Here is a 24795-nt window from a genome sequence, read left to right as displayed (position 1 = left end):
GCTGCTGGGACGCTTATTCGTTAGCTCTACTGGCTCATGCTACAGGGCATGTGGGTGCTGTGACATATGGAAACCTCAGTGTACACCCCACAAGTAGTCTGCAGCCTCATGATAAAAGGAGACAAGAGACATGCTGATGTACAGTAAAACCCTGTTACCGTATATCGCGATTCTAAGCACCCCCCCCCCCCCTCTATTTTCGCGAGAAAGTTTGGAAAAAAGTTTGCATGCGAATCTAAGCACCCCCTATTTGTTAGGAAGCGCGCATAGCCAAGGCCGCCAAGCGCCCTTGCTCACTCTGTCATCGAGCCGGAGCCGTCGGAGCCCCGAGGTGGCACGGCGCCCGCGGCGCGAGTACTCCGTACAGCCGGACTGTACGGATGTATGGTGAAAGCTACAGAAAGGCCCCCATCAACCATCACAAAGTGGATTTCGGACGATTGGAAGCGGGTTCAAGTGGACGTTGTAGTCAAATCATTTAAGGACTGCTCGATCACAAACCACTTCGCCGGAACGGAAGTCGACCTGCTGTGGGATACCGAGAGCGGGGGTTCAAGCGGTGCGACAAACTCGAGTGCCAGTGATAGTAACTGAGCATTCGACACAAGCGGTAGGTTCACTGTGTGCACTGATTTTTCTTTTGAATGTTTGCAAAATAAAATGTTATTTCTCGCACCCGTCTCGTCGTGATGTCGCAGCGAAAAGAGGGAGGGGGGGGAGTCATTCTAGATTTTCCGAATCTAAGCACCCCCCCTCACTTTGGGCATCGCGATCTTGAAAAAAAGGGGGTGCCATCGAGTAAATATGGTAATTTGAGCCTCAGTTTCGCCAGAAGGGCGAAGCACTGACTGCGACAGCAAGGTGTAGAGTTCTGACATATATGGGTTTGTCAAAATTTATAGCACCCCTAGAAGCTTTAGTACACCATGTAGGGCCTGAAATGACATCGCAAAGGTGCCACTAGGGTGCCCGTAAAGAGCCGCGGCAGTAAAATGACATAATTTTCAGGTCTGAGTACTGATATTGTCTTTGACTTTAATATCTATAGTCTGAGAAGACTTAAGATAAAAGGCATGCACTGGGAATGTTATGTTTTATGACATTTGTTTGTGGGCTGCCCTTCTCAAAATTCTGAGAAATAATTTAGTCAAGAACATAAGACCTGGTACAGTTAAATTTGATATGAAGAAGTAGGTAAAATCAGCTATTTGTTTTGTTATATCGAAATTTCATTGTACTGAAATTCAACCTTTTATGCAAATAAGTGCAGTCACTGGTCAATTTTCTTACATGGAAAGGGGTCGAAGAATTTTGAAAGTTTTCGGGCAATCGAAAAAAGAAAATTCGAATGAGAAAACAATTCATTTTGATGAATCTGGGAGTCCACAACGAATGATATGATTTCAAGCTACGTTGACGATATCTTCAGATAGGTGGTACAAATTAAGCGAAGCCAGCCACGCTCTTACGTGGACTCCGCCACCGCGACTATAGCATAATTATACCTAAATATATGCAGTGCCCCATGGCGATGCTGCAGGTGATGGCAAATATTTGCTTGGAGTGGCCATATGATTGCTATCGCAATAGATTGAGATAATTTCGACTTGTCCTCTGGTCCCAACAGGTGTATACAGGCATCAAACTCTTATTAATGCAGATGTATTTGGCCTCACACCAGTCACTTCGGACCACTCTCAGAGCGCGGTGAGAGCAGAGCACAGTAAATGTATAATGGAAATATGCAAAAGTGGCACTTGCATCCAACTCTAACAAAGCAGTGGAGTTCACATCGCTATTGCACAAGAACGACAGGAGCGCCAGAATGCTTCATGCATTTTTGTGCGTTTATTCTTGAGTTTACTGCTGCGCATGACGCCACATTGTCCGCGTGCCTTTAGATCTATCATGATCGCGTCGATAGTGACCACAGTTTCGGTCACAGTGGTTGTGGCAAACAGTAGTTTCATTTAGACCCGGTGTGCGAGTTTGCCACATGTCTTCAAAAATACGTGGCCGCCATCCATGAATGCATTAATAGCGGCCACGGTTTCGTCTGCAGCAGTTACGGCAAACAGTAGTTTCATTTTCACTCAGCGCAATGTGTGCGCACTGTCACAAACATAGAGGAAGTCGTCGAGGATGAACAGTGATTCTACCGTGGGCCCGCACGCTGGCATAAAACCTGCCGGCTACATCACGATGGGCGAACACTCTGTTCCTGACGAGCTTACTGGCAAAAAAATAATCAGGATGTGCACACAGTGTTGAAAAGCAGGTCTCAAATTATGAGTTGGATCTTGTGCCATGACCACATTGCAAAAGAAGCATGAGTCGTTCAGAGCTGCGTTCGCTAATACATCACAAGATGACGAGAATTGCAGCTTCCGCACTGCTTTTGTGCTAAATAGAAACAAGTTTTGTTTATTCATTCACAGAGTTCGTAAATGTTTTAGAGACAAAAATTCAAGGGCATTCAAGGACCTTCAAGGCCCTGTCACAGCTTTTTCAAGGGTGAAGAGCGGCATCTGATGTACGAATATTTAACTATAACAACATTTCCAAAGCACTACAGATAGCTTTTGTGCACAAGATTAAAAAAATTATAATGGAAATGTGGAGTCTTGATCACTTTAAGTTCCTAGGGAGGTGTGAAGAAAACAACGTAAGCATGGGAAGGGAACAAGCACAAACAGCCAGTGTCTCTCGCTCTTGCTCACTGGGGGGGTTTTCCAGTTCTGCATAAGTAGTTGTACAAAGTGGAATGCATGTGCACTCACGCTGGCTTTAAATTTTTATATCATTGTTTCTAAAATGGGTAGTTTGCTGGGTCCACACTGATCTACCATAGAAAGAAAACCTAGACTGAAACTGGGTTTTCAAGGGAGAAAAAAACAATTACAGGACTTTCAAAGGCATTGAAAACATGCTTTTCAATTTCAAGGGTTTTCTAGGGTTTAAAGGACCTGTGCTGATTCAGTAAGCACTTGTTTTTTTTGATACCCTCGGCAATTCGACATTCAGATAATTCAGACATTTCTTTCGGTCCCGTAAAATCTGAATAAACGAACTTTTATTGCGTTCATTTTGCCTGCATGTATGGTTATACCATCAAATACGCTGTGGTCAGTGTCTCGTGAAGCATTGCTTATGATGCAAAGTGCTTTTCTTTAATGCTGATTTCACGTGTCAGTACTCTAGCAAAGTGCATCATGCTCGACAAAGGAACGATGTGTGTGGTGCAAGTGGAATATCACAAGTTCTGTATTCTCTTTCAGCACCTGAAGCAGGCTAAAGTTGGCTGGAACATGACGCCAATGCAATAAAACTGGAGTTCTCAGCCAAAGCACAGAACGCCATGTATGCAAGAGAAATAACAGTAACAAAACGTACACATACATAGAGAATGAGTACTGTCCAGAAAGTAAAAAAAAGTCAGAAAGTCTTGAGTAAAAAAAAAAAAAGGCTCAAGATAATTGTCAAAGATATCACTACGTGTTTCTCGGCAGGTTGTTGCATACCTGTTATTGGTGTAATAAGACGTGAAACATTATGAAGTAACAACAGGACAGGAAAGAGCATCGCTGTTGTCCTGTTTGTACTTTTTATTGTTTCATGTCCTATTACAATAATAGGTGATTGTAAAAGTAGCTCCCTAGCACCTACTGGAGTGCGCCTTTCAACCCTGTCTCTCAGTTCTTCTCTTTTATTTTTTTTTTTTCAATGCACACAGGTGAGACCTGAAATAGCGGTATTCAGCTACCAGCACTTACTGCAACTCCATTTTGCGCCACCGCACCACCAAGTGCGTGAGTGCATTTAGCTCAGGGGCAATAGAAATTTTCCTGTGGGCCCCTTTTTCCCAGTCCTGCACAAGAAGCAAAGCAACCATCAGCAATCAACATCAATAGTGCAGAAACAGATGTGAACTAAATGCCTGTAAATAGAAAGCTCAAACCTAGCAGGAGCATGAAAATGTACATGCGAAGAATATTGCACGAGGTGGCACTAGAAGCCTAACACTCCACACATTCTGCAAGCATGCTGTCAAGTCTGACATGTCAATTTGCCATGGCTCAATAAGTATCGAAAACCGTAGCTTGTCAGGAGTGAAAAGTCAACCATGCAAGGGGATTTTTATAACTTTTCCACAGATGTTTACAAATAATGAGTAACGTCAAGCTATATGAAAGATCACCTTTGCACATTTGCAAAACATAATTTTATTGTCCATGTGTTTATTAGCCACCAGCGGTTGGGCCAACCGTTGGCACAGGGCATGGACTCTCAGCATGAGTGGTGCTTGCCAAAAACAGCGACAAAGTGCTAGACCCACTAGAAAGTGCTGGAGAGGATGGCCCACTATAATGTTCTTTCTACAATTAACCCCTAGGAACGAAAAGGGCGCCGTCCGGTGACCTAACAGCTCCTCAATATGAGTGGATCATGATATGGCTTGAGGCGTTCTACGTCAACAATGTCTTGTCCACGACGGCGCATGTCCGAAGACGGTTCGATGGGTTAGATCACGTAGTTAATGGGGGATGCTCGCTCAACGATACAGTATGGCCCTTCATACTTGGGCAGTAGTTTTCAAGAGAGCCCAAGCGCAGCGGAAGGAACGGAAAGCCACACAAGCGCTCCAGGAACGAAGGTGGGTACAGAGGTGGTGACACTGCGAGTGCTCTTCTGGCGCTCTTGGTCGTTGGAGGTAAAGGCCTGTGCGAGGTCTCGGCACCCTTCAGCACATCTTGCTGTGGCAGAAAGGGGTGCACATTCAGACGCATCCGGCCGGTATGGTAAAATTGTGTCGATGGTGTGCGACGACTGCCTACCGTACAGTAAGAAAAAGGGTAAAAAGCCAGTGGTGTTCTGAGTGGTGGTGTTGTATGCATGGGTTATGAAGGGTAGAATGACATCCCAATTTGTGAGGTCGGAGGCAACGCACATTGCAAGCATGTTGCCGAGCGTGCGGTTTAAGCATTCTGTAAGCATTCTGTTTGATGGTATGCCGTAATTGTGCAATGAACAACATGGCATTAGAAGACACGTCTGCGATCACTGAACAGTTCCTCAGATGGTCCATGATGCAGGATGAATCAATGAAGCAGGAAGGAGGCAACATCACGCGCTGTAGTTGCCAGGAGAGCAGCAGTTTCGGTGTATCGCATGAGGTCGTGAACCACCACAATGGCCCAGCGATTTTCAGCCGATGTCAGGGAAAGGGGCCCATATATATAGATGCCGACACGCCCAAACGGCCAGGTAAGGCAAGATAGACACTGCAGACCAGCTGGTGGTGGAGGGGTGGTGGGGTGGAAATTTATGGTGCTGACAATCGGGGCAAGAACGAACAAACTTTCGAACATAGCTGTACATCCATCGCCAGTAGTACCGCTGTCGAAGGCGCTGGTAAGTTTTGAAAACTCCCAAGTGTGCACAGTGTGGATCGGCATGAAAAGCTGCGCATATGTTGAAACGGTCACTGCGAGGTACTACTAATAACCACTGGCGCCCGTCGGGGTTATAATTTAATCAGTGAAGCGGTTTGTTGCGAATGGCAAAATGGTGAGCTTGACAATGCAGCATGCAAGTGGTTAGTGGTGCTGATGAACCAGAAAGCAAGTCTATAAGAGAGGAAATCTAATGGTCCTTGTGCTGCGCAGACGTGGTGGTGGTAAGGTTGAGCAAAGAAGTGGTAAATTGGGATAATGAGCAGCCGGCATTGTCATCAGGCAAGGGTGAGCACGAGAGGGCTTCGGTGTCAGAATGAGGGCGTCCACTGTGGTACAGCACGCGGATATTGTAGTCATAGATGGCCTGAGCGATCTTTCAAGGATGACAGCTAACACACCATATTTACCATAATTTGTGCACTTTTTTTCGCAATTTTAGAACTCCAAAAAGGGGGTGTGCAAATTACGCGGAGACCTTGCGAACACATCCGAAATAATGTGCAATATGTACTAATGCGCGCAGTATACACATTAAAAAGAAAAAAATTATAGCATAAACGAAGGGTTCTTGTTTAAGAGAATTAGCACGTACTTTTGACCAGCCAGATCCGGTCATGCATGCTCTTGTCAGAATCACTGGTCGACAGGTCCGACTGGGAATCATCATCGCGGCCGCTGTCACCGCCCTCCCAAAGCGCATCGTCCTCGCTTCCGTCGAGCGTGTTCAACAGCCCCGTCTTCTTGAAGCTCTTCTTGACAATACTGGGAGAAACCAGGTCCCACGCTGCGAGTATCCATTCGCAGACCATCTCTAGTGGCGGTCTCTTTATTCTGCCAGTGGGAGTGAGCCCATGCTCTTTGCTGGCCAATCCCTTTCACGTACATCTTGCGCACGTAATCCTTGAAGGGTTTATTTATGGAGACATCCAAGAGCTTGTGGGGATGCGCGACCCTCGCGCCTCCCCTGATGTTTTTCCCGCATAGCGCGTCTCCTGTAATCCCGCTTCGCCGCGTGGCCTGCGTGACGTCCGCATGGCCGATGTGGTTGAAGCGCAGTCCGAAAGATGGCGCTAGTGTTGCGCTGCGGCAGGGTTACTTGGGTACGGGAGAGACAAGGCGCTCTCTCTTGGGTTCGAGACAGCAAGCAGCACGGACGTGCCGCGCGTGCAGCGACGCTCTTTCCCGGCGGGTTGGCGCACGGCGTGGACATGGACCCCACAAGCTGCAGAACAGATGTTAGTCCGCCCGGGATAATAGCCCGGTTGGTCCTCGTGTCCCGCAACTTCTCCTTTACGCTGTCCACGAAATGGCCTTTGAGACTATCGAGCGCACCAGCAGTGATGGCAGTCGCAGTAAGGCCCCTGGTTGCTTACCCCAGACAGTGTCGAGCCAGTCATTCATCAGTTCTTTATTCATCCAGCCTTTATTCTTGGGCACGCATGTGTATACGGCCTTCAACCTTTAATTTGGGCAATGTCTTCCCCTTGTAGATCACGAACGACAGTAGTTTTCGGCCATCAGTTGTCACGGCAAGCATAACCACGCAGTGTTGCTTTTCACAGTCCGTTGTTTTAATAGAAATGGACGAGACGCCATTCTCACTCACTATTGCATTAGGTTAGGTTAGGTTATCCTCATGGCGGGAGAGAAGAGGAAATAGGGGGAGGCAAACGCTTGAGCAGTTCCGACAACCCGTGAACAGGTTCGCATGTTCAGGTACGGTCCCTAGAATACTGTAGTTCGGGGGCTTCCGGAGAAAAGAACGAAGTCCTCGGAAGAAGGGACGTCGCACTCGCAGCCTGTCTTGTGCATGACTGTGCTCGCCTGCGTGGCGAGGGGTGCGGCCGTCCAAAGTCTTTCTGCGCGCATGCAAGCTGGCTTGGGCGGGACGGGGAGCACAAAATATGTGAGTAAATTTTTTTTTTTTGTAAGGCTGGCTGAATATTAGGGGTGTGCAAATTATGCGAGGGCACAAATTATGCAGGTAAATACGGTAGTGCATGATAGTCCGTGACTACATCAAATGGCCGGTCATACAAATAAGGCCTAAACTTGGTGAGAGCCCAAACGATGGCCAGGCATTTGTTTTCTGTTAAAGTGTAACTTGTCTCAGCTTTCATAAGCATATGACTTGCATAAGCCACAACATATTCAGGAAACCCGTTTGCGCTGGGCAAAAACAGCGCCGAGGCCAACATCGCTGGCATCTGTGTGCACCTCCGTGGGGGCTGTCGGGTCGTAATGGTGCAAAATTGGAGGAGACATTAACAAACGACAGAGCTTTGCGAAGGCCTCGTCACACTTGGACGATCATGAAGTGAGGGGCCCGTTGCTTCTAAGTAGCTTCGTCGGGGGCGATATGACGACAGCAAAATTGTGAATGAAACGTCTGAAGTAGGAACACAGACTAACGAAACTGTGCAATTCTTTGACGGACGTTGGCTTAGGGAATTCAGCGATGGCCTGCAGTTTGGCCAGATCGGGGAGAATTCCATTCTTGGATATGATGTAACCTAGAATTGTCAGCTGCTGAGCAGCAAATCGGCACTTCTTGAGGTTTAGTTGTAGTCCTCCGCTTGTTAAACATGTCAAAACAGACCGAAGCCATTGAAGGTGTGCGGTGAAGTCAAGAGCAAAAACAACAACATTGTCAAGATAGCACAAGCATGTGTGCCACTTCAAGCCACGCAGAACTGTGTCCATCATGTGCTCAAGCGTTGTGGGAGCATTACAAAGTCCAAAAGGCATTACGTTAAATTCGTATAAGCTGTTGGGTATGAGAAAAGCTGTCTTCGGCCGATCGACGTCTGCCATGGGAACATGTCAATACCCCGCGTGTAGATATAGAGATGAAAAGAATTCTATGCCTTTTAGATTGTCAATCGCATCGCCTGTGCATGGGAGAGGGTAGAGGTCCTTGCGAATGATCTTGTTGAGGCGGCGGTATTCCACAAAAAACTGCACAGAACCATCTTGTTTCATAACTAGGACAACAGGGGATGCCTATGGACTGTTGGAAGGTCATATCAGCTCGCGGCGAAGAATGTCATCAACTTGTTCGTTGATTCCACGATGTTCTGCAGGAGATACACGATACGGAAGTTGCCGCAATGGCGGTTGCAGGGCAGTATCGACGCGATGTGAAACAGTTGGCGCCCGACCCAGGGAAGATTGCCCTACACTGAAAGAAGACGGAAATTCTTCTAGAAGGTACAAAAGCTGAGACCGCTGGACCAGTGTAAAAGCATTGGCAATAGAAGAACTGAACACATGACTGGGTGATGGGTCACACATAGAAACAGCACTGAGCACACTGGAACTAGCACAGTAATTACCACTGGGCATGACCATAACTTGCATGTCTTTGTTTGCTCCTACATTGCCAAGACATCCCCCTCGGAGCAGCAACACAAGGTATGGAAATGGGCTGCGAATGCAAATGGTGCTGTAGCCCTGTGTGATGTCTACTGTCGCAAAAGGCAGCAACAGACCTTTCCGAGTGAGAAAGCGGTCATATGGAGACAGCAGTGCAACAGCGTCTGACACTCTGCTGCAGAACATGGGCATGACCATTTAGGTGTTCAGAGGAATGTGGGTGTTGGCTTCGACAATTAGTTTCCTCGAAAGCGAAGAGCTATCGGTGAGCGGCAAATCTAACATCGGCGAAAGTTACTTTCGCCCCATGCACAATGACTAACAGCATTCTGGCGTGAGAGAAAATCCCAGACAAGGATAATGTCATGAGAGTACGAGGAAATCATGATGAATTCTATGGCATATAGAACATTGGCTATGACAACACGAGCAGTGCAAGCTGCCAAGGGGTGAATATGCTGAGCACTGGCTGTGTGGAACGACAGTCCAGAAAGGGGCGTGGTGACTTTTCGAACTAAGCGGCAAAGCTTAGCGTTCATAACATGTACGATGGCTTCTGTGTTCACGAGTGCAGATGCACGAACACCATCAACAAGCACTTAGGTTATGTTCGAAGGACTGCAGTGAGGACTTCCACATTTTGACGTTGTCGCAGCTTTTGTCTCTTGGACTGCGACCATTAGTTTTCCTCGTCCTAAGTTACATGGCAAGGTCGCATCGGCAGCAGTGAGCGATGGCGTGGAGACGGTGAACGGTTAGTAGTTGTCATCGGGTGCAATGTTGGCGACATAGCCAATGGGCACCGTAATATAAACGGTTGGACTGGACTGTCATGGGCGGTGCGGCCCTAAGCGGATGCATACTATTACAAAAACGTGCAACGTGACTGGCGTAGCTGTATCCAAAGCACATTGGCCGGTTGTCGGCAGTAAGCCACTGGCTCGCTGGGGCAGGATCCATCCATGTCACAGGATGCGTTGTATGAGGCGGCTGCTGACATGACTGCACAGCGGATGTTAGTCGGGGCTTAGGCAAGAAGTTGGCAGAACAGAGACGCATACTTGAAGAGTGGCTGGGTCCTCGCGACGACTTCAGCATAGCTGAGTGGTGCAGCCACCGGGACTTGTTGAAGTGGTGCAATGACATCAGCGTAGCTTAGTGGTTGGCTCTGGTCATGTTGGCTCTGGTCTGGCAAGACCTTGGCGATTTCCTGCTCAATCACGCAGTGGAGCAGAGGCATAAAATTCAATGCAGGCTGTTGGAGGTGCAGTGGCTGAGCAAAGGATATCAAGGAGACCTGGTGTGCAACTTCCTCCAGAACGAGCGCTTTCACTTCAGCAAGCAACGCTGACTGGTCGGAGATGGTAGCCAAACTAGCAATGAGGTTGTCACGCGAGGAAGGGCCACGAGTCAACAAGCACTGCCTGTGTAGCTCCTCATAGCTTTGGCATAGAGTGAAGATGTCTGTCCCGGACTGAGGATTCTTGGCAAGCAACATGTTGAAAGCATCGTCCTCTATCCCTTTTAAGAGATTTCTGATTTTGTTGGACTCCGACATCGTCGCATTGACTTTCTTACACAAGTCCAGTACATCTTCAATGTAGCTGGTAAATGATTCACCCGGCTGCTGTGCACATTTTCTCGCAAACGTGATTCCGCTCGTAGTGTGTGCACAGCAGGGCATCCAAACCCAGCCACTAGAGGGTCTTGAACGAAGACCACGTCAGAAAGTCTGTCTCATGATTGTTGTACAAGAGACTGGCGACCCCCGCGAGATAGAAGAGCACGCTGCTCAGTTTGGCGGGATTGTCCCATTTGTTGTGGGCGCTTACCCTTTCATATGTCATCAGCCTGTCCTTAATGTCGGTGTTGTTCATGCCACTGAAAATGGGAGGGTCCCTGTGGCGAGGCACACCAAAGCACAGGACCAACTGAGGAGGCGCTTGCTTGGATGGAGTAGGAGGCATTTGCTGGGATGCATCTTCAGGCATGGTTGAGTGCAGCGTACAGGCGGGATCGAAGTTCCAGGGTTGAAGTTGTAGGCCAAAGCAACCTCCACCACTTGTAAGGGCGTTTATTAGCCACCAGTGGTTGGGCTGAACATCAGCGCAGGGCACGAACTCTCCGCACAAGCGGTGTTCCCCGAGAACAGTGCAGGAGAGCTTGACCCACTTTAGTGTTCTTCCTCACTGCAATATTGTTAACCCTTCAAGGGTCAAAGACGTAAATACAGTGCTGCGAACAAGCCCCAAATGGTCAATTTGCAATGCTGTCTGTCTATTTGAAGAATGCACCAATTTTTCAACTCTCTGTTGTCCAGCAAGTGCGCCACCCTGTATGAATACAAGGAATTTTTCTTTTTTTGCTCCATAGTTTTTTGGCTTTAATTTCACGGCTTGTTTACGCCAACATGTCGGCAACCGCTTGTGCACCCATGTCAGATCGGCAGTTAGTTTTGGTTCATTTGTCGCACTCACAAAAACTCATATCTATCTGGTTTATATTCTCTCAAAGGGTCATCGCTAGATGCTTGCTTGTTTATTGCTCACAGGGGTGACATACATATGTTCATTGGTATATACAAACTATGCCACTGTATACGAATAATGCTGCTATGCCTGCATTTCTTTTCTTGGGAATAACAAAAACCAATGGCCCCTTAATGACGATGTAACAAAGGATTACTGCAAGTTTCTGACTCGTCTGTCTTATTTTTGAACCATCAAGTTCTCTTGCTTGTACTAACCTACATGGTTTGGTTAGGCTATGGATGTGCACACTGGTTGCTCTTCTACGTGAGTTGAGCGGCAATTCCTTCGAAGCAGACTACTGCCCAAGTGCCAAATCAAAATACAGTAAAACCTCGTTATAACAAAGTTGAAGGCGGAGTCACAGTTACTTCAGTATATTCATTTTGCATCTACTGCAGTATGTATCTCTACAAGAATTTGAAGAGGAATTTTGCTTGCTTCGTTATATACACTATTCCAGTGTATCTACTCTTTAATTATTACGTTAAGTATTCATGCAATGCCATTGTATTCATGAATAAACAATGAATGTTTACCTATGGAAAATGCTTTTTTTTTTTGTCACTTTATGGTCAATCTTAAAAAACTGCTATAATTGTTTTCCGAAATAGGTCACTGAAAATTTTTAATCTGCAATAAAGAAAATCGACCCTGGGGAGTCGCATTTGGTGAACGAAATTGGCCCTTATAAGGTAAAAGGCCCGAAAACTAGGGGGTGTGCAAATATTTGAGAATTTAGAGTATTATCAAATATTATATATTTAATATTAGTATATGATTCGAAAAATAGGTATTAGAATCGGATATTCGATTGGGTACCAATATTCGAAGCAAATAGAATATATTGCAAGCTGTGCGGGAGCATACATGGTTCTTAGGCTTTATTTTTATCTAAACTCAGAAAATGTGTCTGATATTCTGCTCAACCTTGCAATAATTTCATGCTGCTGGAGAGATTTCGCCTGTGCAACAAGCTTAGCCACTGGACGTCTACGCTCTACAGAAAAGTCAGCTGCTCAATAGCAAGGAACATGGGTTTGCAAACAGCGAAGGTGCGCCCTTTTGCAGGTTTGACCCTCAATCCTGAGCTCATTGCTTGACAGCAAATGCAATGAGTGACGAATGGTACATGGTCAAATGCCTCTGAGTTTACAGGAAATTGATGCGGTATAATAAGGCACAGGTTGGGGAGAACAGACAACTAGAAGAAACTATTCAAACTTCCAAAGCTAACATGAGTCAAATACTCAATCTTTTACTATATTGGCTTTCTAATTTTAACTTTTTTACCAATGACAATGTTATTGCAATGCTCCAACATGTTAAAATAAAATAACTTGCTAATAAATGCATGTGCATACTATTATTTGATATTCAATGCTAAGTATTTGTATTTGATTCATATTCGAAAATTTTGACATTTCCACGCCCCTACACAAAACTCATGCAGCAGAAAATGAAGATTATTATCATTACATATCTTATCTTTACCTGTCCCAATGCAAGCAGTATTTCTAGTCCTTGAAGCACTTTCATTACTGGTGATGACACGGGCAGGCCCAGCACACGGTTGCACACGTGTCTCAACTGGAGAAAAAAGAAGAAAAAAAAGATGTGCACTATGAGACCTCATAACTTCGGTGTAGAAAAGAAAATCACATTTCACTGGATTAATGACCATGGATAGAAAGCAAAAGGGGCACTTACAAAAGCAGATGGTGAAGCATTATTTTCTAACCTTAAATGGCAAAGTTCTCCAGTCGGGTTCAATCTCTGGACCAGGACAAAAATTTTTAAGTATGAAGTTAGCTTTATGAGGGATTTGTACAGGCATCCTTTCTTTCACTCAGGTTTTAGGGACATGAATGGTAAAAACATTAATTTCTGCAATTCCTGCGCCTTCCATAGCTTCACACTTTTATACGACTTGATCCAGAAATAAGGTTCCCATCAATTTTAGAAATAGATGACATTGTTTGTCCTCACAGAAATTTACATCATTGGAAAGATGAAACATTGCTAAATTTTCTACATAATTGCCATCTTTTTCTACGCATTTTTGTAGATGGTACTCCCATTTCTGCATCCCAATGTCGTAGAACTCCCCCGCCAACCTGTTGAGGAAGCGTTTCACCTCTTTGACTTCATCATCGCTCCGGCAGCATTAGCCACTCAAATGTTCCTTTAACTTGGGGAACAAGTGATAATAACTAGGCACAAGGTCTGGACTGTATGGTGGGTGGAGCATGACAGCCCACCCAAAGTTTGTCAAAAGTTCCTGGGTTTGACAGGAGACGTGAGGTCGGGCTGTGTTGTGAAGCAGCGTTGTTGCTGTTGCAGCATTGGGCTGTGTTGTGAACGCTGGCTGCCAGTCGTCCTCGCCAGCAGTTCTGGATAGCTCACCTGAGTTTTCTTAGTGATGCACAATAACTGTCCGAGTTGATTGTTGTCTCACATTCCATGAAATCGATCAGCAGTATCCTCTTACGATCCAAAAAACACTGGCCATGACTTTGCCATCAGAAGGAGTTTGTTTGAACTTCTTTGTGACTGGTGACTCTGGGTGACGCCACTGTTTGGATTTTTGTTTCATTTTGGGAGTGAAATGAAACACCCACATTTTGTCTCTCATAGCAATGGAGTCCAAACAATCTTTCCTTATTTTCTTGACACTTTTGAAGAAATTGGTGAGCACAGTCAAAGCGTTCCTCCTTGTGGTCTGATGTCAATAGCTGCGGCACCCATTGAGCACAGCACTTGTGATACACCAATTTTTCAGTCAAAGCTCTTTCCACTGTACTGTAAGAACTCTGAGAAATCTGAGCAACAAGTTCACGGATGGTGATCATCGTGTTTTGAAGCACTTCGCATTGGACCATCTCAATAACCGCCTCCGACACTGACGGTCTTCCACTCCATTCTTCATCGTGGACTTCCTTCCAACCGGCACTAAACTCCCTACACCACTTCCGAACGTGTTGAACAGACACACATTTGTCGCCGTACACCTCTGTAAACTGACGAATATCCACAGGTGGAGTCCCTTTGGCGTGCAAAAAGCGAATTACAGAATGAATCTTGCACTTGGCGGGATCAACAATGGGAACCTCCATATCGGACGGCTGCTGAGCCAAGAATGAGTAGTGCAGCGAAGCGTGGCCGGGGGGAACCGAGAGTGGAGGAACAGCCGCATGGCAGCAGTGTTGCCGGATTTCACCTCTCACCTATCCATGTGGCTAGAGCTTTTTGGGAACCTTATTTCTGGATCAACTCTCGTATGTTTTTATGTGCAATACTTTTCTCATTGCGCACTACGGCAAATACTCCTAACTAACGATAAATAAATACAGTCGACTTTCAATTTGACCCTGGCAGGACCGACGAAATTGACTGAATTACCCGGTGGGGTGAATTAAGCAAGATGCAGAAAAAACACCAGGACACACTACCGATTCATTTGGCAGTATTTGCCACATCCTAACATGCACCCGAATCAAAACAGCACACAGTTTACAGGTGTTTGAAGCAGAAAACTAACATAGAAATTACATTAAAGCTCCTAAACAAAGTATAATCAAAAGTTCACCCTATCTTTTAGCAATAAATATGGGCAAAGGTCGAATATGCGGTGCACAACGATGGGTGGTTTCCTAAAGTCAGCTTCATTGCACAGTATATACATCCATGTTATGCGGTAAAACACACAAACACTGCAAAGGCGGCTTTGGTTTCGTGTTCAATTGCATCACACAGACAATTTACCGCCCAATTTTCCTGGAGAGAAAGAAAAAAAAGGGGGGGGGGGCACCTGTTGTAATTGTGCAGATTCCATAATCAGACATCATCAGCTATGGTTATTACTATTGTTAATCCTCTTACGGCAGGCCGAACATAGGTGTTTTTAAGAGGAGATGACATACATTCAACATATTCACAGTGCCCTAAGCTCCACTGAGACAGACGCTGCCACTAAGAGGGTCACCATCAGGGTCCCCATAGGGGTCAAGCGCGTGTGTCAAGTTCGACTGATCCGGCAAAAGCAAATTATAGGATCGAAATAACAAAAGTCTGGGCCATTAGAAATGTTAGGGCACCAGCTGGGACCTTCAGCCGGGATCAAATAAAAAAAAAAATCGAATAAACCACGGTCTAATTAACTGAAGTCTGCAGTACTGTGAAACCCTTTGCTTCCCCATTCCTGTTACTCATTTGCTTAATCATAAGAAGCCAACAAACACTGACACTGCGGCAAGTTGTTTTTTCATCCACTTTAATTTCCATTAATTTATCGTTTCTTTATTTCATTTACTAAGCCCAAGTAATTTCCCCTATGTTGTCCTTGGTGTCAGTGTTTGTTGGCTTCTTATGATATGACTAATAAAAATCAGGCCCCTCAGTTAACCCCCTTTCTTCTCGTCATTTGCTTAATGTGAGGCGGTGTTACTGTGACAATACTGTAATTTCCTGAGTTATGTGTCTGCACATCCTTCCCTCAATGCACAAGCTCGGGAAGTTACATTTGCTTATAAGCTGAGCATTTCTGCTGTACAGTTACCTCTCTCCATTTGCAACACACACACCACATTGAAGAGAAGCACACCTTAGTCAAACCTGGATGCCCAGGGAACTCCACCAGAAGGTCCTGAATCCTTGTCACCAAGCGGCGCAAGGGACCCTCGCACAGAGATGTCTCTTCCAGATCAGCATCATGGTAGAGGTCAAGTTGGTGGCCTGAATCGTGACCTTTTTTCACTTGTTTACCTTCCACCAGAACTTCCTGCTCCAGGGGAGCTGTGTCTAGGCCCAACTCCAACGACCAACAAGAGACCAGATGGCAGCCTTGCAAGGCCACATCTAGCATTGCATCTGCACGTACAAAAGGCATCAGAATCAGAGAAAATGTACAATATGGCATGCCAGTTGGAAAGGACCAATGTAATCTCAGAGCAGAGAAACGCCAGTAATGGTATAGTTCATTGGTTTCCACAATGCAAGAACTCAAGTCACATGGAAGCGAGCCTACTCTAAATCAGAGCCAGAGAAAGTGTGCCCTAGCTGAATGCTCCATCGCTAAGGTCAAAAGCAGAAACACATCAGAACTGCTCGAACTGCAAACAAACATGGCTGACACACAAGGCACCCAACACAACAGCACAACATAACAGTCACATGACCAGAACTCTGTCAGATTCTTAGTTACACACTTTGGGGGTGCCTCTGAGCACTCTGAATAAACCAAGGAAACACTAACGTGGTATTTTGCTGGGCTAGTTGATTTACAGACTAGTTCAGCATGACTGTTGAGCACATGTCTAACAAATGAAAATTGGAGAGGTGGAAGGGTTTCTACTGCCTTTTGAACCCTTCCCTATCCCCACAACACAAATTTCACAAGAATCAGCAAATCAATTCTGCAGAAATCTGCAACGGGGAGGAAGTTTAAAGAAATTTATAATTATTTCTCACACAGCTGATCCCAGGTGGATGACCAAAATGTTCCTTTTCAAGAAAATAAATTACTATAAGCGTGCATTCAAGACCCCCAATGAAACAAAACAGAAACCTCCATACAAAAATTATCACCTTACCCAGGTGAGCTCCATGCTGCTGCAAAGTGCTGCGCAGTGCCTCGTGGCGCAGCATCAAAGCACCCAGGCAGTCAGCTTTCTTTTCTGTTGTGTTGGGGTCAGCAAGCAGGCAGTAAGCTCGCCACACTTCCAGTGCTTCACTGCCACTGAAGGCAATTGCTTGTGCCACTGGCAATATTTTCTCGGTCTGTGCAGGTCCATCTTCATTGTCTTCAAACTCCTGTAGCAGGCAAGATCGCAAGCCTTGAATGCAACCAATCCTACATACCACAATACTAGAGCCACATCAGTCAGACGCAACACCGGTTCGCCATGTGAATAAAAGCTCAAGGAAGCCAAAACAAGCTCTAACACACTTCCTAAAGCTTCAAAGCTTCCTCATTTGCTAGTGTGATTGTGACATGGGTGCATTTTATTCCTGGTGTGCAGCTTTGTGCTCACACCACTGTGAGGAGAGAGTAAGTGGACTGTAAGTGGACTGAGAGCTCCAAGTGAGGCGAGGCAAGGTGCAGTTCTCGGAGGCGGTGCGCATGTGGTAGACTGTAGTTGCCAGGGGAAGGACAAGGTGGCATGAGTACGGTTGCGAGAGAGGAAGGAAGACGTGGGTGGTGCACAGTGTGTTACATGTGGTGTGTACAGATGGACAGCATGTGGACAGCATAGGGGAAGAGCCGCAGAGTGCAGCAATAAAGGGAGTGTTTGCGATGACCATGTCAGCCTGTTGTCATTTGTAACAAGTGGGGACTTGTCTGGGATCAACAGGGAGGCAGTGGACGTGCCTGAAGAGTTGCTGCAGCATCTGTTGATGCAAACTAATGGCTCCACCATGTAATGTGAGCAAATTGCGGCAGCGATTAGACAAAAGCTGATGGTGGCTAAGGCAGTTCTGGCGAGTTCTGTGACAGCAGCAGTAGTGGTTCATCTTTCAGGCGACGCAAGTGCGTGCACTCCGCCTGGCAACAGGTTGATCCCAGTCTACTACATCCCTGAAGTGCAATATCGACTGGACTACGGGCAGCCGCAACCAGCGCTTCCTGTGTGTGCCAGACTTATTTCAGGACATTGTTCTCGGCAGGGACTTTTTGAGTGTAACAAGCATCTCTATACATGAAGCACTAGGTGAATGGACTATTGGCACTGACTCACATTGCATTGTGCCATTCACTAAGCACGGCAAGGGTCCAGCCACAGTACTTGCAATACAGGAAGATGAAAAGCCTTACCACTTCCACACCTCCTTCCAAGAAGTTCTTCCAGGTCCTGTCAAAGGGACTAGCATTCCAACTGAAGGCAAGCATTATGCTGTAGCAACAAAACTACAATCAAGCATAAAGGAAGTGCTTGACGACTTAAGCCTCTGGTTTACTACAATTCCTGGGTGTGCCGCCCTCGCTCAGCACTGCATAGGCACAGGGGATAGTGTGCCTGTGAGATGGAAGCTCCGTCAGTGAATGCTAAGAAGCAGAAAATCAATGAAAGCTGCGTCCCTAACCTCCTAGAGCAGGGTGTTATAAGACAAAGCAGCAGTCCTTGTACTAGTGCCCAGTGCTCGTCGCAAAGAAGTCTTGACGCTACCGGCTTACTATACACAACCGACCATTGAATGCATGAACCAAAGTACCTGCCTACCCAGTGCCTCGAATGGACTGGCTCTAGCATAACTTGGCCAAGCTCAGTGATTTTCAAACTCCGATTTTTCCCAAGGGCTTTTTAAGATTCCTGTTTGCGATGCCGACATTATAAAGACGGCCTTCATTTGCCATCAGGGTACATTTGAATTTGTCAGGATGCCCTTCAGGGTGGCAGGTGGCCTGGAAACTTTTCAAACCTTGATGGACGATGTGCTATAGGGAATCAATCACCACTTCACTATGGCATTTTTAGATGATGTTCCAGTCTACTCAAAGACGTTTGAGAGTCAAGTTGATGAGGCGAGTAAAGTGCTGAAATAACTGAAGGTGTTGACCCTACAACCGGACGAGATACAGGTGTGCCATCAGTCCCTTAAGTTCTTGGGCCACATCAACTCACCTGGGCAGTGCAGACAAAGTGAGGAAAAGGTGCATGCAGTGCTAGATTACCCAAGGCCCAGCATAATTAAGCAGTTTTAGGCCTTCCTGGGGCTTGTTGACTATTACAGGAACTTGATCCGACACATCTCACTGACAGCACCTGCGCTCACGGACCTTCTGAAGAAGAATGAGCCATGGCAGTGGGCAGAGAGCCAAGAGCAGGCTTTCGCTGCACTCATGCAATCCTTAGCTCAGGATGCAATTGTGGGCCTTCCAGATCTAAATCGACCTTTCGTGGTTGAAATTGATGCAAGCAGTGTTGGCATTGCAGCTGTGCTACTGCAGGCTGGCCCTGATGGACTGCAGCCTGTTTCTTTCACTAGCAGGCGTCTTACAGAGGCCAAAAGCTATTATACTGTCCTGGAGTGGGAGTGCCTTGCAGTAATATGGGCAGTGGACAAGTTCAGGGCCTACCTTGAATTTACCAAGTTTGAGATTCACTGTGACCACTTGTCCTTTGAGCACTGACCAAGCTTCACCCAGGGTCAGGCGTAGGGTGCTACGACTGCAGGGCTTCACCTGCTGAATCAAGTACAGATGGAAATTGGCAAATATACCCATAAATTCCTTGAGCAAAGCCCCTTTTCAGTGTGAAGACCACCCAAGTGATAGTCTGCATGAGAGAGTTTGCCATTGCTGCTTCAGAACCTGAACTGAAAATTACATTTGAGGAAGTAGCGGTAGCCTTAGAAGAGAGTGCCAGACTCTTAGGTGACACAGGACGGCTTATCCAAGAACAGGCTCTTGACAGCCATCTCTCAAAACTGAAGACCGTGGCCCAAGGAACTAGGCTTCCAGGCTCGGACCCTGATTACCAAAGTCTTCTTCATGATTTGGCAGAGAAAACAGAACTGGAGCCAAGCAGACTGCTGGTTCAGCAAAGAAGGAACAAGAAGGTACCATGGCTGCCTGATCCCCTCTGACACCTGGCACTGGAGAAGGCACACTACCACTCAACTGCAGGCCATGCCAGATTTTTCAAAACCATGAGACATGTCTCAGCACGGCTTGTCTGGCTGGGCATTTGGGCTGACATATCAAAGTATGTGCAGTGCTGTGCTGACTGTCAGCGCACAAAAGCTACAAGCCAGAAGCCTGAGGGTCTCATGAGCATTCAGTGGGCCACAGCTCCCACTCAAAACAAGTTCAAACAAACAAACAAGTTTGGTGTAAAACTGAGTGCAATGGCACTGGTGCAAGGAAATGTGTTTCTATATGAAAGCTGATCACCTGTGCTGTGTCAAACAATATTATTCATATGCCTCTCTTGATTAGACTTATTTTTTTACCTTATTTATGCTCTTTTCCCCTACAATGCCGAATTCGGGTGGTGTAGGTATTTGAATGAATGAATGAATGAATGAATGAATGAATGAATGAATGAATGAATGAATGAATGAATGAAGTTTCATGGATGGCCCACGGCTCTATGCTGCTCTAAAAGGGACGCGTGCACATTTACTGGGACAGATCATATTGGGTGTATTGGACTGCATGGTGGAATGAGGTCAAGTGCGGAAAGGCGACAGCATGTGCCTTCGCTACTTTCATTATGCTCTTGCTGCACTGCCAACTCAAGCTCTCTCCTTTTTCATAGCTGTAGACTTTTCTTTTGATATCACAGAACACAGAAATGAAGATGAAGAACATCCCTTTCTGAGGTGTTGAAAGCATATGTAGGTGCCCTTTGTACCTACAATCTCTTCTCAGCTGTGTTAGCAAGCACATGCCCCTAATAACCCAGATGCGAACGTGGTGCCAGCAATCGAATCTTTGCAAACTGATGCATAAACCTATGAAGACATCAATAGCATGGCTTTTCTGCAGAATTCTGAAGCTTAGTGGTTGAGCTGCACATGTAATGAAGCATAAAAATGAAGGAAGAGGAAGAAAGAAATCTCACCTTCTATTTGCAGCATGGTTCCGAATAAAAGTGATGGGCTTTGTCATTCTGCTAACTTCACATTCAAATCTGACCTTATATTCATGCAGCTACAATGACTAGCCTCATTGTGTATAGCTCACCTGTGTATAGCTAGGGAAGAGAGCCTGGCACTGCTGCTCATCCAAAACTTCCTGGCTCTCCTCACCAGCATGAGTACGATACTGGAAGAGGCTATGCTCCCGCTCCTTCTTCTCCCGCTCCTCTTCTTCATTGAGCAGCCAGGATGACATCAGCTGGCCAAGCACAGGACGTGCTGCCTATAAGACAAACCATGGCCACGTCACCTGCTTCAGGACACTGGTAATGCTGTTAGACGGGTTAGTTGTTAACAGGAGTCCCGATTCATGGTACCAACGTGGTATTAAATGGGATGCAAGGAGAATATGCAGACAAGACTGGTAGTATTTGATATCAGACTGGAAGGAGCCAAAATTATAGATTGAGAGAACACTGCGCGCATATAGAAGCAACAGCAGGGCCAGGATATCTAGCTGATTGCGACTGAAGCCCTCAGTATGGCCCACTTTTTGATAACACATGTTGTTTAAATCAGAATCAAACAGATTGATCTTCGAGGAATCTACAATCAAGAAAGAAAGTGATAGTATTCTTGTACGTTGTTAAGAATGGTGAGCTGCAAGGCAAAATTGCCACCCAATTACGACTGGGGGACAAGACGCGCATCCCCCACTCTCCGTCGCTGCAGCTAGGAGGCGTTTGAAGAAACGGGCTTTGTGCTGAAAACCACCTCCATCCACCAGCCCCATCGCCATTGTGACAGAACGCGTTTGGTAGGCGAACAATGGCGCCGGAGGTCTCCAGCGCGGACCTGATCTGCTACGCATGAACAAGCTGCCGCGGGAAAGCCGTTTTATGTCGCTTCCCAGGCCTCGACCAGACGCAAGACAACGAGCTACCCACGATTGGCGCCGATACTTCCCGGAACGGCACCCCTCCAACGCCGGCGTCGGGCATCGGAATGTGTGTGCCTTTGTGTACGTAAACTGTTCTGCGGAGCGGCGGCAAGTTCGCGATGAGTAAACGAACAGTCGCCGCCTTGTATGGCCGGCGGACCGAGTGTATAAAAACTGCTGTTGTGCGAATGCTGGACACACTTCTCTTGGGCAGTCATGTTAGACTGATACACTTCTCTTGAGCAGTCATGTTGGACTGACACTTCTCGTCAACAGTCATGTTAGACTGATTTAATTTCTGCAAATAAACCCATATTCCTCGTTCTCAATGAGAAGCAGTTCTTCCCTTCATCAACGTCCTCAGCGTGGATAAGTTGGACGACGGCATGGGCCAGCTACCTTCGAATTCATGCCGGACTCCAATCTTGGCAAAGGACCACGAGCGATGGGATTGAGCCCCCAATCCTGACAACGTATAACCTGTATCGATAATCCAAAACATTTAACAGTAAAGTTGGGGTGCAAGTTATATGCAAATTTTGCCTTGAACTGTGGCTTCACGGCATTATGTGTCACACTGTCGTGATGCCACAGTTCAAGGCAAGATTTTTGGCCATTTAAAGTTTCATTAACTATGGGCAGTCCAACAGGTCCGCGACGGGGCAGAGAGGCTAGGCCTGTCGGTCCCGATGTGGGAGCAGCCCGCTACGTCCTAGTGTATGTTCCGATAGACCTCAATAAAGTTTTTCCATTCATCCATACATCTCTTAGGGAACCCTACCCTCTCTCCACTCCTGCATGTTGAAGATATTTTCTCCCCACTTTCATGGTCGCCTATTCTACTCTTTACTGGGTGCCATTTTCAGAATCAGAATCAGTTTTTATTCATGACAAAATGAGGATAATTACAACATATGTATATACAGAAGGAGGTCCCGTAGTTAGAAACTGAAATGGGACCTCCTGTGCATGATGACTAGAATTAATAATACATACAACAATGGCAACATGAAAAATTTACAAACAAAGGTTTTAAGAGACAAGGCATAAATGAACAGAAAAGCAGCATATGTAAGTATTTAGCAAAAAAACAAGGCTTCGACTTAGTCAACGAAAGGTGAAAAAAATAGCTAAAAGAAAGAAAGTGAAATAATATATATATACACATATATATATGCCGGAAGGAAATCAAGAGACAAAGAGAAAGTTAATAATACAACTCATACTATACTCAAATGGGAAAGTCAGAGGAAGTTAAAAGAAAATGCTTAAGTTCTGTACGAAATCTGTGAGCTTTGAACAATTTTAAAGGGAATGGTAATGTATTCCACAGAGATAATGCTGAAAAGTGTAGTGATTGCTTACCATAGTTGGTGCGAACTAAGGGCAAAATGAAGTTAATATCTTCAGCAAATCTAGTATTATTAGTATTAGTAAGGGATGTCTTCAGTATGATGGTTACTGGAATATCATTGTTTAATGCCCTAAAAATAAATATGGCCAGGTTATATTTAACAAGGTCAGTCACATTCAAAATATAATGTGCATGTAACAGCCGAGTTGCGCTAATGCTACGAGGTGAAAATGTTATTAGCCGAATAGCTCGATTCTGAATGACTTGCAACGAAGTTAGGTGACTGTTATAAGTGTTTCCCCATGATTCAATGTTATAGTTAATATGAGAATGAACAAAAGCATAATAAAGCGACATGAGAGTAGAAAATGAGAAATATGGTCGTGCTTTGATTAAAACGCGTATCCCGTATGCCATTTTCTTTTTAACATTAGCAATGTGAAGGTGAAATTTGAAATGGCGGTTAAATTCCACACCTAAATAGGTGCAATGATCAACTGCATTGATTAGGTGATTGTTGATTGAAATAGACTGAAGGAGCTCAGGCGATCGCTGATGTGAGGCAAAAACGACAAAATTGATCTTATTATGGTTAATCTATAGCTTGTTAAGTTCACACCATGTGGAAATTTTCACGAGATCTTCATTGAGCTCGCGTGTTAGTGTTGATATACAATTGTTAGAGCTAAATATAGTAGTATCATCTGCGTACAGAATACACTTCGATGAGGAGAGGCAACTGGGCAGATCATTAATATAAATTAGGAAAAGTAGAGGACCTAATATGGACCCCTGTGGTACTCCAATGTTAGTAGTAGCTTCTTTAGAGTAGTACCCAGAAATATTAACGACTTGTTTTCTAACTTGTAAGTAACTGCGGATTAGAAGTAGAGGCGGACCAGTTATTCCGATGGCTTCAAGTTTAGCACAAAGAATTGTGTGATTAATTGAGTCGAAGGCCTTGGATAGGTCAACGAATATAGAGGCTGCAAATTTACCTTCATCAATTGCTTTTTTGAGATAATCAGTAAGAGATATAAGTGCCAGATTAGTTGAAAAGCCTGAACGAAAGCCGAACTGAAAAGGGGAAAGAATACTAAATTTGTCTAAATATTTTGTTAAACGTTTTTCGATAAGTTTTTCAATAACTTTATTAAAAAATGGAAGAATGCAAATGGGTCTATAATTCCGTGTAAGCGTGCGATCACCCTTTTTGAAAATGGGAATGACTCGACCACGTTTGAGTTCACGTGGAAAAACACCGGTTTTAAAAATCAGATTAATGATAGCTGAGAGGACGTTAGCGATATGTTCCGCGATCATTTTAATGTGGTAAGCATTAATATTATCTAGGCCAGCACTAGTGGCTTTAAGGGTTTTAATTACTAAGATTACTTCATCAGGTGTTGTTGGAAAAAGGAAAGATGAGTGAGGTAAGCGCTTAAAGGACATGTTGCAGCATGAATTAGAATCAGAAGTGCTATTGAAGAAAGCATCACAAAATGCATTTGCAATATCAAGCGGATTAATGTATTCCATGTCATTGTGAATGATGCTCGA

The 24795-nt window shown here is 45.4% G+C and overlaps 1 protein-coding gene across 4 annotated transcripts in view; it reads right to left on the bottom strand.

Annotated features, from left to right (window-relative positions):
- Positions 1–24795, bottom strand: part of LOC135902333 (midasin) — a 369755-nt gene that overhangs the window by 78620 nt on the left and 266340 nt on the right. For all 4 annotated transcript variants that reach the window (XM_065432311.1, XM_065432313.1, XM_065432314.1 and 1 more), the window contains 5 exons: positions 21048–21224; positions 16951–17170; positions 15963–16228; positions 12854–12949; positions 3774–3868 (listed from right to left, as the gene is read on the bottom strand). In XM_065432311.1, the coding sequence (XP_065288383.1) occupies positions 3774–3868; positions 12854–12949; positions 15963–16228; positions 16951–17170; positions 21048–21224 (854 nt within the window). The remainder of the gene's footprint in view (positions 1–3773; positions 3869–12853; positions 12950–15962; positions 16229–16950; positions 17171–21047; positions 21225–24795) is intronic.

The sequence above is a fragment of the Dermacentor albipictus genome, chromosome 5, assembly GCF_038994185.2.
Source record: "Dermacentor albipictus isolate Rhodes 1998 colony chromosome 5, USDA_Dalb.pri_finalv2, whole genome shotgun sequence".
NCBI lineage: Eukaryota > Metazoa > Arthropoda > Arachnida > Ixodida > Ixodidae > Dermacentor > Dermacentor albipictus.
Note: the sequence above shows the minus strand (reverse complement) of the source record. Positions and strands in the feature narration are given on the sequence as shown.